This window comes from Elephas maximus, chromosome 13, assembly GCF_024166365.1.
Source record: "Elephas maximus indicus isolate mEleMax1 chromosome 13, mEleMax1 primary haplotype, whole genome shotgun sequence".
Classification (NCBI taxonomy): Eukaryota; Metazoa; Chordata; class Mammalia; order Proboscidea; family Elephantidae; genus Elephas; species Elephas maximus.
In genome coordinates, this window is record NC_064831.1 from 44,715,828 (window position 1) to 44,734,059 (window position 18,232).

Here is an 18,232-nt window from a genome sequence, read left to right on the forward strand (position 1 = left end):
ACTAATACAGTAACCCTATGAATTAATATTGTTCCCCCCACCCCGTTACAATGATAAGGAAGCTGATCCAAGTTTGCACAACCAGTAAGTGGCAGAGTAAAAACTCAAACCCAGAGAGAACTACAGAACTAGTGTTTTAAATTTTTTATTTTAAAAAAGAGATAATAAACAAGCATTATAAATAGTCAAAAGATACAAACAGTACATAGTGATAAGTCAATCTCCCTCTCACTGATAACTCTGGTGACACATTTCTTTTCCTTAGAGACAATCACTGTTACTCGCTTACTTATGTATCCCAGTGATATTCTGTGCCCTCTAAGCATTTTTATGTATATTTTTATGCGTGTAAAAAAAAGCAAATGGTAGAATATCAGATATATTATTCTGCATCTATTTTTTTTTATTTATTTAAACAACATATCTTAGAGGTTCTTTCTTCCTCATTGAGGAAACAGCTTATTTCTCTTAAAAGCTTACCTTTTTTAATTTTATCACAAAGTCTATCCCTTCCCACCTCTTTCTTATTCCCTCTCCCTTTTCATCATCCATCTCCATCCTAGAAGCTTCCACCTATGTTGAGACACCTATCAGCCTTACTGCTTTTCAATGTTTCCTCTTTTCCCATCTACCCAAAAGAGTTGCACTCACATTCCCTAGCCCTTCAATCTATCCTACAATTTCTACTTTACCTTTACATCTAAATCAATTGAAGAGCTAGATTATCTACTGGTTGTGATCTACATCTTGCTAAGAAGGGAACTGAGGCAATAAGAGGTAAGTGATCTAGTCTTAATTCAATGCAAGACCATCTCTTAAGAAAAATCCATCTCCTTGCAAAGATTTCCCTATTATCTGTATAGAAATTATTCCTAAATGTACATATCTGGGCTTAATTTATTGTTCCCATTTGGATCTCCATTATTTTTAATGAATTACTAATGAGTTTGTACTAAAAATGAAAAATAAATTATTTTAATTAACTTTGTTTTTCTTCTTCACTCTCTATACAAAGAAAATAATGTTTTCAGTCTTATTCTTTCTCTATCAGTGACAACCCGTCCTATCTGCTTTCTAAGGTTTAAGACCATGTTAGTACTGTTAAACTCTCTTCCATCTTTTTTCCCCTGACATTATCAACTTTCTGAGTGGTCTCTATTCCTTTAAATTCAGTTTAATAATGTAATTTACCATGGATTTCTGTTAGTCCTCCTGCTTTCAATCTCTTCCAAATCTGATCAGATTTTGACATAACTCATGTGTGAGAAAAATTTGTCATACCAAGAAGCTCTACTACTACTTATTGGAGAATATTCTTTTATTCATCCATTCAAAAACAAATAGTAATTAACCTCCTACAATATCCGAGACACTGTCGTAGTCTCTCGTTAACTGTCATAAATGAGACAAGCAAGATAATACTCTCATGGAACTTAAATTCTGATATAAAAAGAGGAAGGAAGGAAAGAAGGAAGATAGGGAGGGAGGGAAGAAAGAGAGGAAGATAGGAAGGATGGAAGAAAAAAAGACATTTGAAATTATCAATGTTAAGTGCTATGGAGGAGATAAAACAGAACAACGTCCTAGAAAGAGTCAGGGTGGATTTCCAGAGTTTTTTCAAGGTGATAACATTTAAATGACAAGAAAGAAGGTTGGTATGCCTGAAATGCAGCAAACCAAGGGAAACAGTGGTTGAAGATGAGTTTGGGGAGAGGCAAAGCCCATTATCACCAAGGGTATGGACTTTATTCTAGTTTTGCTGTTGTTGTTATGTCCCTCATCAAGTCAGTTCCAACTCATAGCCACCATACGTACAAGAGAAAAAAACACTGTCCAGTCCTGCTCCATCCTCAAAATTGTTGCTATGCTTGAGCCCATTGTTGTAACCATTGTGTCAATCCATTTTGTTGAAGGCCTTCCTCTTTTCACTGACTCTCTACTTTTGCAAGTATGACATCCTTCTCCAGGGACTGAACCCTCCTGATAACGTCCAAAGTATGAGATGTAGTCTCGCCATCCTTTCTTCTAAGGAGCATTCTGGCTGTACTTCTTCCGAGACAGATTTGTTAGTTTTTTGGGCATCCCATGGTGTATTTTATGTTCTTCACCAACACCACAATTCAAAGGCATCAATTCTTTGGTCTTCCTTATTCATTGCCCAGCTTTCTCATGCATATGAGGCGATTGAAACACCATGGCTTGGGTCAGGTGCACCTTAGTCTTCAAAGTGACATCTTTGCTTTTTAACACTTTAAAAAGGTCTTTTGCACCAGATTTGCCCAACACAATGTGTTGTTTGATTTCTTGACTGCTGCTTCCATAAGTGTTGATTGTGGGTCCGAGCAAAATGAAATCCTTGACAACTTCAATCTTTCTTCCGTTTATCGTGACATTGCTTATTGGTCAACCAATTGAGATACTTCAACAAGTGGATGCAGCACCAGAAGTGCTCACTTGTGTATGCCAAGAAATTTGGAAGAGAGTTTCCTGGCCTACTGACTGGAAGAGGTCCATATTTATGCCTGTTCCAAAGAAAGGTGATCCAACCAAATGCAGAAATTATCGAACAATACCATTAATATCACATGCACGTAAAACTTTGCTGAGGATCATTCAAAAGTGGTTACAGCAGTCCATCAATAGGGAACTGCTAGAAATTAAAAAAAAAAAATTCCAATCTTAATGGAAGACAATGAGGGAATTTTAACTGAGAATCTGACACGTATTTTGCAGAGATCATTCTGGCCACTGTGTGGAAATTAGTTAGGAGACTATGCAATTATCCACCCTGGATGGGATAATGGTTTAGACTAGAGCAGTAAAGCAGTTGTTGATGTAGATGTCCCTATCCTGAAGGCCCTTCAAAGTACTTTGTCAAATTCTACTTTATCAATACTCTTAATTTTCATCTTTATGTGGAGGGGTGATTTTAATGCTTAAGGTAATGATAACATCTGCCATTTGTAAATTTAAAAAATTTTTCAGTGTCCTTTGACATTTTTGTGGCAAGAATAACAATCCATATTTTAATCATCAAATATTTTCAATGCTAAATAAAAGACAAGTTTCAAGATTGAAGATATAATAAATGGTATTGGTTTTAACAAGATTCATGAGTATGCTAATACTTTATGCATTTAGTAAATGTTATTGAGCACTCAGCTCTGTATATTTTGCCCAGAGAAGTGGGGTAATGGGAGAAGGATAGAAGCAACATCCCTAAAAGAAAATGGTTAATAATTAGCATATTAGATCATCTCTTGTTTTGACATTTAGATGGCTGATGGTTATTAGAGCGTGGGCCTTGAATCAAGGCTTACAGCGTTTAAGGGTTCTTCTTGCTTCTACTTTCTAAGACAAAACAGATCATCATCACAGTTAGGCAGTAAATCAGGCTCAGGAGAAGAGAATGCCTGTAGGATATGATTCTGCCTGGACCAGACAGTAATTGTGTTAGACAGCAGTTGTCAGCAAGTGTAATATAAGAATGAGAATCTCGTGCAGCTGCTAAAAGATACACATACAGTGAATATAAAGAGTTGATTCAGTGTAGGTGAACAATCACAATCTGGAAAATTACAGCAAAGTGAAACAGCAAGGCAAGGGCTCTTCACTTATGAAATTGCTCTGACAAGATCACAATTCATGAATGTCAGAAGTCTAATATAGTAACCTCTGGTTATGTTTATAACTCCCAATACTAAAGTATTGTGCTGGGGTTGTTAAAATATAACCCACTCCTAATGGAAAATAAAACCCAGGATGTCTGAAGGAGCAAGAATAACTTGGTTCCTAAATAAAAGTTATGACTAAAAGTTTACATATCACAGTATCAGAGAGGAAGTATTCCCATCCAATGCAATGTGGCTATTTAAGGTGGCAGCGACACCATGTTGATGGCATTTATGATGATGATGACAACGATGAAGAATTAAAGAAGAGGGAGGAGAGGAGTGAAGCAGGAAAGGGAGAAGCATTAATGGAGGTAGAGAGGAGGAAGAAATTATGGAATCAGACGTATATCCTCTGAGATTCTGTAATTAACCAAATTTTTAAGGGACTAGGATGATCCATGTAAGTTAATTATCCATATGCCTGAAGTGCCTCTTTAAAAAACAAAAAACCGAACCAGTTGCCATGAAGTCAATTCTGACTCACAGTGACCACATGTGTTTCAGAAAAGAACTGCGTGCCATAGGCTTTTCAATGGCTGTGATCTTTTGGAAGTAGAGTGCCAGGCTTTTCTTCCAAAGCACCTCTGGGTGGATTCAAATTGCCACTTTTCAGTTAGTAAACATGTGCTTGGAATTGTCCTGTAAAGATATTTAAATAATTAAAATATTTTATTGGCACTATTTTCAATAAATATCTTTCTAAAAGTATTGCATACATCTTTGCCTTATTAAATAAAATATTCAGGACATAATGTTATCATCATGAATATGAATCACTACTCTAATGGTGAAGAAGATGGGCTCTGAAGCCGGCCGGGCTGCCTAGGCTCAAGCCTCAGCACTGTATTTGATAGCTGTGTGATTTTGGGGTAAGATACTTAACTTTTCTGTACCTCAATATGCTCAGCTATAAAATAAATAGTTCTAGCTCATAGATTTATTGTATGGATTAAATGAGTTAATATGTGTAAAGCAGTTATAACAACACTTGGCACGTAGTAAGAGCTCAGTGAATAATTATTATGGAACAGTTTAAGGTTGTCTACTTGTTCATTCATTCATTCTAATACTATTTATTAATTACTATGTGTCAAGCATTGTTCTGTACACTTAGGAACAAAACCAACATCACTGCTCTCATGGAGCTTGAATGCAAGTGGGTGTGTCAGACTATAAAAAAATAAGATAATTACATTACTTGACGTATAAGTCCACCACGTGTCTGACAGTTTGTTATACTGTGGTGGCTTGCATGTTGCTATGATACTTGAAGGTATGCCACCAATATTCAAATACGAGCAGGGTCACCCTTGGTGGACAGGTTCCTGTGGAGTTTCCAGACTAAGACAGACTAGGAAGAAGGACCTGGCATACTACTTCTGAAAAAAAAAATTGACCAGTGAAAACCTTATGAATACCAGCAGCACATTGTCTGATATAGTGACAAAAAATGAGCCCCTCAGATTGAAAACCCAGTGCCGTCAAGTCGATTCTGACTCATAGTGACCCTATAGGACAGAGTAGAACTGCCTCAAAATATGACTGGAGAAGAGCTACCTCCTCAAAGAGAGTCAACCTTAATGACATGGATGGAGTATAGCTTTGAGAATCTTTATTTGCTGATTTTTCACCACTCAAAATGATAAAAGACAGCTGCCAACATCCATTAATAAGCAGACATGGAATGTAGGAAGTATGAATTGAAAGTCATCAAAAATGAAATGGAACTCATAAACGTTAATATCTTAGACATTTGTGAGCTGAAGCGGACTGATACTGGTCATTTTGAATCAGACAATCATGTGATCTACTATGTTGGGAATGAAAAATTGAAGAGGAATGGAATCTCATTCATCATCAAAAAGAATATTTTGGGATCTATTCAGAAGTACAAAGGTGTCAGTGATAGGATAATATTCATACACCTACAAGGAAAACCAGTTAATATGACTATTTTTCAAATTTACACACTAACCACTAAGGCCAAAGGTGAAGAAATTAAAGATTTTTACCAATTTCTGCAGTCTGAAATTGATCACACATGCAATCAAGATGTATTGGTACTTGCTAGTGATTGGAATGCAAAAGTTGGAAACAAAGAACAAGGATTGATAGTTGGAAAATACAGCCTTGGTGATAGAAAAGACCCTGGAGATCACATGATAGAATTTTGCAAGACCAACAACTTCATTGCAAATACCTTTTTCAACAACGTAAATGGCAATTATACATGGGGACCTCACCAGATGGAATACATGCGAATCAAATAGACTACATCTGTGGAAAGAGATGCTGGAAAAGTTCAATATCATCAGTCAGAACAAGGCCAGGGGCTGACTGTGGAACAGACTACCAGTTGCTCATATGCAAGTTCAAGTTGAAAACCTGTTGCTGTCAAGTTGATTCCAACTCATATCAACCCGAAAGGACAGAGTAGAACTGCCCCTTAGAGTTTCCAAGGAGCGCCTGGTAGATTCGAACTGCTGATCTTTTGGTTAGCAGCTGTAGTTCTTAAGCACTACGCCACCAGGGTCTCTGTTCAAGTTGAAAAAGGGAAGTTCAAAAGGGAAGAACATGCTCGGCATTTCTCAAGCCGAAAGAACTGAAGAAAAATTTCAAGCCTCAAGTTAAAATACTGAAGGATTCTATGGGGAAAATATTAAACAATGCAGGAAGCATCAAAAGAAGATGGAAGGAACACACAGAGTCAATATACCAAAAAGAATTAGTTGACGTTCAACCATTTTGAGAGGCAGCATATGATCAAGAACCAATGACACTGAAGGAACAAGTCCAAGCTACACTGAAGGCATTGGTGAAAAACAAAGATTTAAGAACTGACAGAATATCAATTGAGATGTTTCATCAAACAGAAGCAGCACTGGAAGTACTCAGTCATCTATGCCAAGAAATTTGGAAGACTGCTACCTGGCCAACTGACTGGAAGATCCATATTTATGCCTATTCCCAAGAAAGGTGATCCAACCAAATGCAGAAATTATAGAATAATATCATTATTATCGCACGCAAGCAAAATTTTGCTGAAGATCATTCAGAAACAGCTGTAGCAGTATATCAACAGAGAACTGCCAGAAATTCAGTCCAGATTCAGAAGAGGACGTGGAACCAGGGATATCATTAATGATGTCAGATGGATCATGGCTGAAAGCAGAGAATACCAGAAGGATGTTTACCTGTATTTTATTGACTATGCAAAGGCATTTGACTGTGTGGGTCGTAACAAATTATGGATAACATTGCAAAGAATGGGAGTTCCAAAACACTTAATTGTGCTCATGAGGAATTTGTACTTGGATCAAGAGGCAGTCATTTGAACAGAACAAGGGGATACTGACTGGTTTAATGTCAGGAAAGGTGTGCGTCAGGGTTGTTTCCTTTCACCATACCTATTCAATCTGTATGCTGAGCAAATAATCCGAGAAGCTGGACTATATGCAGAAGAACAGGGCATCAGGAGTGGAGGAAGACTCACTAACAAACTGCATTGTGCAGATGACACAACCTTGCTTACTGGAAGTGAAGAGGACTTGGAGCACTTACTGACGAAGGTCAAAGACCACAGCTTTCAGTAGGGATTACACCTCTACATAAAGAAAACAAAAATCCTCACAACTGGACCAATAAGCCACATCATGATAAATGGAGAAAAGATTGAGGTTGTCAAGGATTTCATTTTACTTGGATCTATAATCAATAGCCATGGAAGCAGCAGTCGAGAAATCAAGACACATTGCATTGGGCAAATCTGCTGCAAAGGACATCTTTAAAGTGTTGAAAAGCAAAGATGTCACCTTAAAGATAAGGTGCGCCTGACCCCAGCCATGGTGTTTTCAATCCCCTCATACACAGGAGAAAGCTGGGCAATGAATAAGGAAGACCAAAGAAGAATGGACGCCTTTGAATTGTGGTGCTGGCGAAGAATATTGAGTATACCATGGACTGTCAAAAGAATGAACAAATCTGTCTTGGGGGAAGTACAACCAGAATGTTCCTTAGAAGCAAGGATGGATCTTACATGCTTTGGACATGTAGTCAGGAGGGATCAGTCCCTGGAGAAGGACACCATGCTTGGTAAAGTACAGGGTCGGCAGAAAAGAGGAAGACCCTCAACAAGATGGATTGACACAGTGGCGGCAACAGTGGGCTCAAGCATAACAATAATTGTGAGCATGGTGCATGACCAGGCAGTGTTTTGTTTTGTGGTACATAGGGTTGCTACGAGTTGGAATCAACTCGACGGCACCTAACAACAACAAGGGGAAAATATTAAATGACTCAGGAAGCATCAAAAGACCAAACCCACTGCCACTGAGTTGATTCCGATTCCTAGCAACCCTATAAGACAGTAGAACTGCCCCACACGTTTTTCCAAGGAGGACCTGGTAGAATCGAACAGCCGACCTTTAGATTAGCAGCTGTAGCTCTTAACCACTACGCCACCAGCGTTTCCAGCATCAAAAAATGAAAGGAATACACTGAGTCACTGTACTAAAAAGAACTGATCTACATTCAATCATTTCAGAAGGTAGCATATGATCAAGAACCGATGATACTGAAGGAAGAAGTCCAAGCTGCACTGAAGGCATTGGTAGAAAACAAGGCTCCAGGAGTTGACGGAATAACAGTTGAGATGCTTCAACAAACTGATGCAGCATCACTGGAAGCCGTTACTCATCTATGCCAGAAAATTTGGAAGACAATTACCTGGCCAACTGACTGGAAGAGATACATATTTGTACCCATTCCAAAAAAAAGTGATCCAACAGAATGAGAAAATTATTGAACAATATCATTAATATACACAAGTAAAATTTTGCCGCAGATCATTTAAAAGCAGTTGCAGCAGTACGTACATAGGGTACTGCCAGAAATTCAAGTGAGATTTAGAAGACAATGTGGGATAACATTGCTGATGTTAGATGAGTCATGGATGAAAGCAAAGAATATCAGAAAGATGTTTACATATGTTATATTGACTATGCAAAGGCATTCAACTGTGTTGATCATAACAAATTATGGATAACATTGCAAAGAATGAGAATTCAGAACACTTAATTGTGCTCATGAGGGATCTGTACATAGACCAAGAGGCAGTCATTTGAACAGAACAAGGGTATACTGAGTGGTTTAAAGTCTGCTCCTCTGACTTTCTATTGAGTTGACTAATTCAGAAATTTTATTGTTAATCTTTTCAATTTCTGTTTGCTGTCTCTGGATTCTTGCAGCCTGCTAAATTTGTCATTATGCTCCTATATAACCTTCTTAAGTTACTCTGTTGCTTTATCTTTGTGCTCCTTGGCTTGGTCTGCATTTTGCCTGATCTTCTTCCTGATCTCTTGAAGAGCTCTCTATATTAATCTTTTGAATTTTACATCCCGTAATTCCAACATTTTATCTTCCTCTGGGAGGTTTCCTGATTCTTTTTTTTTTTTTGGTCACTTGCTGAAGCCATCATGGTCTGCCTCTTTATGTGATTTAATACTGACTGTTGTCTTTGGGCCATCAATAAGTTATTATGTTTATTTTATGTTTGCTTACTGTGTCCTAGCTTCTTGTTTTGTTTCATTTTAATATGCCCAGATAGGCTGGTTGTGTGAGGTACTTTGATTATTGGCATCTTTGAAGCTCTTACATCCTGTAACCAGGTGGTTAGAGCTGCTATTAGGTATCTGAGCTCAGGAATTCATTTACTTTTCTTATGTGGATTCAGTTCAGGTGTCCAGGTCATCGGTCACCAAGCGTGTGGTGCAGGCTCTCACCTACAGTCTTAGATGAGCAGGGCTACATAAGGGTGATTGGAGCAAGCACAGGTATCAGGGGGTTACCTGCTGAGCAAGGCAGGGGGCTGATGGCTGTCCCTGAGCGCCTGGGTAGAAGGCGTGTCCCTGTTCCCTAGAGTGAGTAAGCGGGTGGGCTTTGCAGCCAGACTTTGGGCATCCAATGCTGTTGGCTGTAAGGAATGGGGGTATCACTTATTTTTGGACCCCTGTCGTGGGTGGCTAGATGGAGTGGGTGGAGCCACCAGTCCTCAGGCCTCTGATGTGGATAGGTGAGGACCCTGCTTAATGGTCAGGGTGGTGTCAAATGTCGTGAATCTGCCACTCCCCCTTAGCTGTTGTAGTTGAAAATAGGCTTCAGATATATATTCTGTTGTGCTGTGCTAATGAGGGCCTACACTGTTGAAATGGGTCTACACAGGTCTAAGCAGGAATGAAATGCATTCAAAGTTTGCATTTGTGTCCCTAGGCAAAGGGGCTGTGCCTGTCATGAGGTCCTGGCTTAGGGGAGCTGGCAGATTACTTTTTCCTGTTTGTTGTTTGTTGATTTGTACCCTCTCCACAGCCAAGAGAATGGCTCAGGGCACATGAAGTGTCCCACTTCTGGTCCAGGGGACACAGCAATCACTGAAGTTGGACCAGGACCAGAGCAGAGAGGAAGGGGGAGGGTGAAGAGGAGAGAGATACTTCCCAAAGGGGAAGGGTTATTTTGATCCCATGAGGTAGGTTAGATGTTTGCACTTGACTTTCGCGGATCTAGTGCCACTTCCACTTAGCTCTAGAGGCTTGTGCGGGCTCTCTGCTGCTCAGTATCTCCCGATGTGGAAAACACGTCCCGGGCACTACTGCTTGCCTCAGTCCATGTGTGCCAGCCTATCTAGCCTGCATGGTGCTGGTCAGGTGAGGTCTGACAAATCTTTCCTTCTTCTGTACTGTCTCTCCCTCATCACACAGCTCAGTCTGACTCCTCAACTTTGTCTTTGATGTTCAGGGCTGCTAGGCTGTCAAATATAATCAATTCACTTTTTTTTTTTTTTGGTCTTTGTTACAAGAGGGAGCATAGGAAGCATCTGACTATTCTGCTATCTCAGCCCCACCTCACTAATTAGATGATTAATGCTCCCATCTAATAAGCATGGTCTTCTTTTTGCTTTATTTTGTAATGAAATACAATGCTGTACCATAATTATTTCATGATGAGAGATTCAAGCCTTTATGATACAAATTTCCCCTTTTTCCAGTTACCTGTTAAAATAATTCCTGTTTTATACTCTTAGGCAAAAAAGAAAACCAGGGGAGTTTTCTAAATTTCTGATCACCGAAGACTTTCAAATAAAAAAAAAAAAAAATAGGTATATGTTTTTGTTTTAGAAAAGGATTCTTCCCATTCATTAATTTTACCAAAATTCATTTACTAAGTATCTGATACGTGTAAAATCCTATACAAATACTAGAGATGAAGAGTAAATTGTATATAGTTTCTGTTTTTGAGGAATCCACAATCTGAGGGCAAGTCAGATGTGAGCAGATAATTATAACACAGTGCTTGATGTGTGTTATAAAAGGAATAAATTTCCAACCCCTGGTTGGAAATCCATTAAAACAGTATCTGGTGTATACTTACCATTTTTTCTAAACTAGATTTTAATTTTACCCTGAGATTTCTGTAATATGAAAATGATTACACCATCATAGAATGACATACCATCAGAAAGTGACTCAATTGTCTTAGATGTGAAATGGAGTATTTCATGAAGAGTAAATGAAACATAAAGAACAGTGCTTGGCACATAAGCATGAGTTTTTTGTTTTGTTTTGTTTTACTCTTTTTTCTTTATCTTTTAGGATGAGCAGGGCCTGGAAAGTAATCATGCCTTTCTTGGTACTACCCATCAAAGCTAGACTACTGGGTTGGGTCTGTCTTTAATCTAAGCTGGTGGATCATGTTATATGTGTGTTCCTGTGAGCATGAAATAGGCAAACTGTAAAAGAAATCAAGAACCATTGCCTAAAAATAAGAGGGATTTGAACTGTGAAAGTCAGGCAACCACCAAATAGCTTTAACTTCTCTTCAGTCAGATACCACTAATTTTATTACTGAGAGGAGAAGGATTATTAAAATTTTCAGGCAATTAAATATGCAGCATACTTCCATAATACGTGATTGTTTATGTTAGGTGACCTCAAGTTGGTTATGACTCATAGGGACCCTGTGTACAACAGAATGAAACACTGCCTGGCCCTGCATCTTCCTTACAATTGTTGTTAGGTTTGGGGCCATTATTATAGGTTCTGTGTCCATCCATCTCATTGAAGGTCTTCCTCTTTTTTGATGAGCCACAACTTTACCAAACATGATGTCCTTCTCCAGGCACTGGTCCCTCCTAACAACATTTACAAAGTATGTGAGATAAAGTCTCACCATCCTTGCTTCTAAAGAGCATTCTGGCTGTTCTTCTTCCAAGACATTTTTGTTTGTTCTTCTGGCAGTCCATGGTATACTTAGTATTTTTTGCCAACACCATAACTCAAAGACATCAATTCTTCTTCAGTCTTTCTTATTCATCGTTCAGCTTTCACATGCATGTGAGGCAATTGAAAACACCATGGCTTGGGTCAAGTGCATAGTAGATTATATGATTGTCTGATTCAAAATGGCCGGTATCAGGCCATTTCAGCTCACTAATGCCTAGGATATTAATCTCCATGAGCTCCATTTCATTTTTGATGACTTCTGATTTTCCTTGATTCAAATTTCATGTATCCCATATTCTGATTACTAATGGATGTTTGCAGGTATTTCTTATCATTTTGAGTCATGCCACATAAGCTAATAAAGGTCCAAAAAGCTTTACTCTTTCCATATCATTAAGGTCAACTCTACTTTAAGGAGACAGCTCCTTGCTAGTCATATTTTGAGCACCTTCCAACCTGAGGAGCTCATCTTTCAGCACTACATCAATGTTCTGCTGCTATTCATAGGATTTTCACGGGCTAAATTTTTTTTTTTTTTTTTTAAAGTAAATTGCCAGGTCCTTCTTCCTAATCTGTCTTAGTCTGGAAGCTCCGCTGAAGACTGTCCACCATTGGTTAACCTGCTGGTGTTTGGAATCAAATCAATTACATCTGTGGAAGGAGACCATGGAGAAGCTCAACATCATTAGTCAGAATAAGGCCAGGGAGGCTGACTGTGGAACAGACTATCAATTGCTTATAGGCAAGTTCAAGTTGAAGGTGAAAAAAAATTAAAACAGGTCCACAAGAGCCAAAGTACAACCTTGAATACACCCCAATTGAATTTAGAGATCTTCTCAAGAACAGATTTGACACATTGAACACTAAAGACCAAAGACCAGAAGAGTTGTGGGATAACACGAAGGACATCATCATGTGTGAAGAAAGCAAAAAAAGGTCATTAAAAAGACAGGAAAGAAAGAAAAGACCAAAATGGATGTCAGGAGAGGCCCTGAAACTTGCTCTTGAACATAGAGTAACTAAAGTGAATAGAAGAAATGACGAAAGAAAAGAGCTGAACAGAAGATTTTAAAGGGTGGCTTAGGAAGACAGAGTATTCTACTGAAATATGCAAGGACCTGGAGTTAGAAAACCTAAAGGGAAGAACACCCTCAGCATTTCTCAGGCCTCAAGTTGCAAAATTGAAGGATTCTATGGGCAAAAATTGAACATAGGAAGCATCAAAAGAAGATGGAAGGAAGCATCAAAAGAAGATAGAAGTATCACAAAGAACTGGATGACATTTAAACATTTCAGGAGGTAGCATGTGATCAAGAGCCGATGGAACTGAGAGAAAAAGTTCAAGAAGCACTTAAGGCATAGGCAAAAACCAGGTTCCAGAAACTGACAGAATACCAATTGAGATACTTCAACAAACAGATGCAACATTAGAGGTGCTCACTCAGCTATGCTAAGAGATTTGGAAGACAGCTACCTGGCCAACTGACTGGAAGTGATATATATTCACGTCTATTCCAAAGAATGATGAAAAAATGGGATGCAGAAATTATTGAACAATATCATTAATATCACATGTAAGCAAAATTTTGCTGAAGATCATTCAAAAGTGGCTACAGCCATACATTAACAGGGAACTGCCACAAATTCAAGCCAGATTCAGAAGAGGACATGGAATGAAAGGTATCATTGCTGGTGTCAAATGGATCTTAATGAAAGCAGAGAACACCAAAAAGAAGTTTACCTGTGTTTTATTGACTATGCAAAGGCGTTCAACTGTGTAGATCACAACAAACGTTATGAATAACAGGAATTCCGGAACATTTTCACAGCCTATATACTATGAAAAGGAGCTCTTGGTAGTGCAATGGTTAAAGCACTGGACTGCTAACTGAAAGGTCAGCGGTTCAAACTCACCAGCAGCTCTGCAGAAGAAAGATGTGGCAGTATGCTTCTGTTAGGATTTGTTACTTTGGAAACCGTGTGGGGCAGTTCTACTCTGTCCTATAGGGTCGCTATGAGTTGAAATCGAATCCATGGCAACAAGTTTGTTTGCTCGCTTTTTGGTATATTGTATGAAAAGTGGGAGCCCTGGTGGCACAGTGGTTAAGGATTCAGCTGCTAACCAAAAGGTCAGCAGTCTGAATCCCCTAGCTGCTCCTTGGAAACCCTGTGGAGCAGCTTTACTCTGTCCTATAGGATCACTATGAGTCGGAACTGACTCGATGGGAATGGGTTTGTTTTTTTTTTTGGTTATGAAAAGTGAATTTTTTTTATTACAATAAGTCATTTAACTTATTGAAATCATTGATCTTTTTCTCCTTTCAGGGCTGGGCGTGGACTTTATGGTATTGACAGTATGCCAGATCTCCGTAGAAAAAAAACTTTGCCTATTGTCCGAGATGTAGTAAGTTACTCCTGTTTAATCCTCTTTGATTGCATGTGTTGTCTTTTTCTCTATTATTATGCTGTATTGTCCTTCTCATTAACTGACTAGCCTGTATGTATTTCATGGAATAAAATATATAAGAGGCCAGATTCTACCAAGTGTTAGATTTATTATTTCTTTAAAATCTATTAGATGGAGGAAATAATTCTAACCTTGTGACAGCTTCTGATACTAGTTGAAATTACAAATTGAGTTAAAATGACCCTATAATTGAGCAGAAGGAATCAGCAGCCTGAGTGAGGTGCTGCAACTGGGCTTTGATGTGTTCAGCGTTATGAATGACCACAAGTTTAATTTGCAAAGTTTAAGGCTTGATTGAACTTCTTTACCTTAACACAGTAGACTTTAATACTTTGTAATGCAAGCAGGTATTAATCAGTCCTTCATTCTATTATACTAAAATCCAGTGTAGCTAAATTAATAAGCTATTCTGCTATCTAAAGGAAACCATGGTTCCCAAGTCATTAAAATTTTATTAGCCATGGCTATAACATAACTCTCAATAACTCAAACTCTCCTATAATAAAATACTCTGGGGGTCACCTAGAGATTCAAAGGATTGATGATTGAATACAGTAGATTGGAAAAACAGCCCATCAGCATGGAAAACAACATGTTTTTTCCAGCATTCAGACTGACTTCACATTTTTCTGTAGGCATAGTCTTAATAGTTTAAAGCATGAAAAATGAACTTTCCCTCCAGAGAAATAGAAATTTCCATCTTACCAACAACGTGCTTAATTTACTGATACCAGCATTTTTTAAATTTTGCTAAGGAAATCTGTCTGAAGGCCATCACTTTGGTTTCTTATTAAGAAAAATAATATCTTGGTGCTTCAACTGAAAGTATGATTTGTCTGTATAATTGGCCCAGATTTCTGCCATTATAAAGTGAACATTATTTTAACGTGTTATGTTTATTTAACCTCACTATGCTCTTTTCCCACTTTTGATATATCTAATTATTTACACTCTGTTTCCTCTCACTCCTGGAATCTTCAGGCCATGGTAAGTGGTTTTTAAATTTTCATAATTAATATTTGCCAATCTCTCAAATGCAGACTACATTTATTTATGGGATTAAAGAGGGCAAAATGGGGGAAAAAATACAGAGACATACAATAATAAAAGTCTGGTTCTTCAAGAATCTAACCAAAGTGTTCAATTCCGAAAAAAAAAAAAAAAGACAGATGAAATTATATATACAATAGGTAAAAATGACAGACTAAAATAGAATACAGACATTATTTTAGGGACAATATTGGTCAGACATGGAAGATCATCTTGAGTAAACTCTTGAAGGTAAGCTCTCTATAGGTTTTCATGGAAGGGGTGGAAATGGGTGAAGAGTGACTTCCTTACTTAGACATGTGCTTAATTTTATCTGAGTACCCAACTGTGGAGGCCTGGTGGCCCAGTGGTAACGAGCTCAGCTGCTAACCAAAATGTCAGCAGTTCAAATCCACCAACTGCTCATTGGAAATCCTGTAGGGCAGATGTACTCCACCCTGTAGGGTTGCTATGAATCAGCATCAACTCAAGGACACCAGGTTTTTAGGAGATATGAGCAGGAGTAGAGGTGATCAGGATTGCATTTTCCACTTTGACTTCCCTTTACCCCTACTGGGATACACATTTAATATTCCCATATAGATCTTATTTTATTTCCAAAGTTCTCTATAGCATTGCCAAGTTTATTACATCACATATATTTCAGGTTAGGAGCAGGTGATAATGGTTCTATTTTATAGATGGGAAACTAAAGTTTCCTGAGTTAAGATCATGTAAGTTACTAGTATCAGAAAAGAAAACAAATCTGAGTAAAATGATTCTCAGTACACAAAACGGCCTCTTGGAAGAAAATATCCTTGCTTAGATATGGAAGAATATTCTAGGGAGCTGTGAACAATCCAAGGACCATCAAACAGCAATTGTGATTCAGACCCTCTCAAAGGTCAGGCTGGCTCTGCATCAATGATGATGGTTTATAAAGGGATATGATCATGACTCTCATTGGGGAAAAAGTCATTGAAGCCTGTCTTTAGCCTTGAAACTGGTCATTCTGCCTTGTTGGACCTGAGTTTTCTCATCTGTAAAATGTAGGGGTTGAGTTTGATAATCTAAGAGACCTTTTACATCTGATATTGGAAATAGCAGGTGAGATGATCCCTACTGACTAAAATTTGAACAGTAATTGTCATTCTTACATATTCACATTCTTCTAAGCGACAAGTACATGGCAGCCTCTCAGGTACCAATAAGTCATAATTCTATTTGTTTTAGACCCTGGCTGCCCGAAAATCTGGACTGTCCCTGGCTATGGTGATTAGAACCTCACTAAACAACGAGGAACTGGTAGGTGCAGTGCTAACTACTATGTATTGTTAGTTACTAACTAACTATCATTAGTAACCAATTACTATTGATCATAATCACAGGGTAAAAACCATTCTGCTTGAGCTACTCCTTTGCAGTGTTCATCCCAATGATCTAGGAATAACTTGGAACGTGGTGGAAAATCTGAGCACCAAACGTGCTTCCTTAGGGCTTCAGCTTTAGCCATGGTCTCATAACCCCTGCCAGATTATGGGTGGGACTATATAAATAAGGTGCTTGTGGCCCACCAAGGAAATTAGATAGTTTACAGGGGAAAGCCCGAGGGACTGTGGGCTAGAGAGAGGCACTCCTGCAGGCATGGCTGAGAAGAAGCCGTCCTGACTGAAGACATGTATATTGAGTTGTTTCTGTTCCTTAACTGTAACTTGTTACTTCCCTAATAAACCCCATAATTGTGAGTTTTGTCTGTGAATTCTGTGTGGCCATTGCAGTGAATTATCGAACCCAGTGGAGAAGTACAGAGTGCCACGGGAGCGCCAGTTGGTGTGAGAACTGGTAAAAAGGGCTGGCGAGAAGGAGGTGTGTCTGACCTTCACCTCATAGGAATCAGCCTTGAGCTGTTGATCCCAATTCTCCTTCTCCCTTGTGAAGTTAGAGGAGGTCAGAGTGTCCCCCCTCCACCACACCATTTTTACCTGAGGTAATTCTTATGTATATATCTACATTTTAACAAGATCCCCATGTACATAAGAATCAGCTAGGGGTCTTGTTAAACTAGAGATGATGATTCAGTACATCTGGGGCAGAAATACAAATTCTCTGCAGGGGGTTGAACTGTTTCACAGCCCTGGCTGTGGATGCTGTGCATTGGTAACTCTGTCCTGCACAGACTCTCTTCCAGGGATGTTGCTCAAGACAATTTATGTGTGTCCTCCCCTAAGGGAATGAACATATCCTACCTTCCCCACATTTGGCAACTTTGTCATTCTTATGGAATAGAAAAATTGCCAACAATATTACTTGTTTTAGCTTTCTATACATTTAACATTTAAATACCATCATTTACATTTCTGAAAGAGCCTTGGTGGCACAGTGGCTAAACATTTGACTGCTACCTAAAAGGTCAGCTGTTCAAACCCAACAGCTGATCCGCAGGAGAAAGATGTAGCAACCTGCTTTCATAAAGATTACAGCCCTGGAGGTCATGGAAGGTCCATAGACACATCCAAATTCCTTGAGGGTCAGAATTACTGGGCTGAAGGCTGTGGGGAGCATGGTCTCAGGGAACATCTAGCTCAGTTGGCGTAACAGTTCATAAAGAAAATGTTCTACATTGTACTTTGGTGAGTAGTGTCTGGGGTCTTAAAAGCTTGTGAGCATCCATCTAAGATACTCCACAGGTCTCACCCCGTCTGGAGAAAGGGAGATTGAAGAAAACCAAAGACCTAGGGAAAGATTAGTTCAAAGGTCTAATGCACCACAAGTACCATGGCCTCCACCAG

The 18,232-nt window shown here is 38.8% G+C and overlaps 1 protein-coding gene across 1 annotated transcript in view; it reads left to right on the forward strand.

The window, feature by feature from the left end:
- Positions 1 to 18,232, forward strand: part of UNC13C (unc-13 homolog C) — a 676,763-nt gene that overhangs the window by 236,402 nt on the left and 422,129 nt on the right. Inside the window, exons 6-7 of the mRNA XM_049852627.1 lie at positions 14,273 to 14,351; positions 16,677 to 16,748. Of these exons, the coding sequence (XP_049708584.1) occupies positions 14,273 to 14,351; positions 16,677 to 16,748 (151 nt within the window). The remainder of the gene's footprint in view (positions 1 to 14,272; positions 14,352 to 16,676; positions 16,749 to 18,232) is intronic.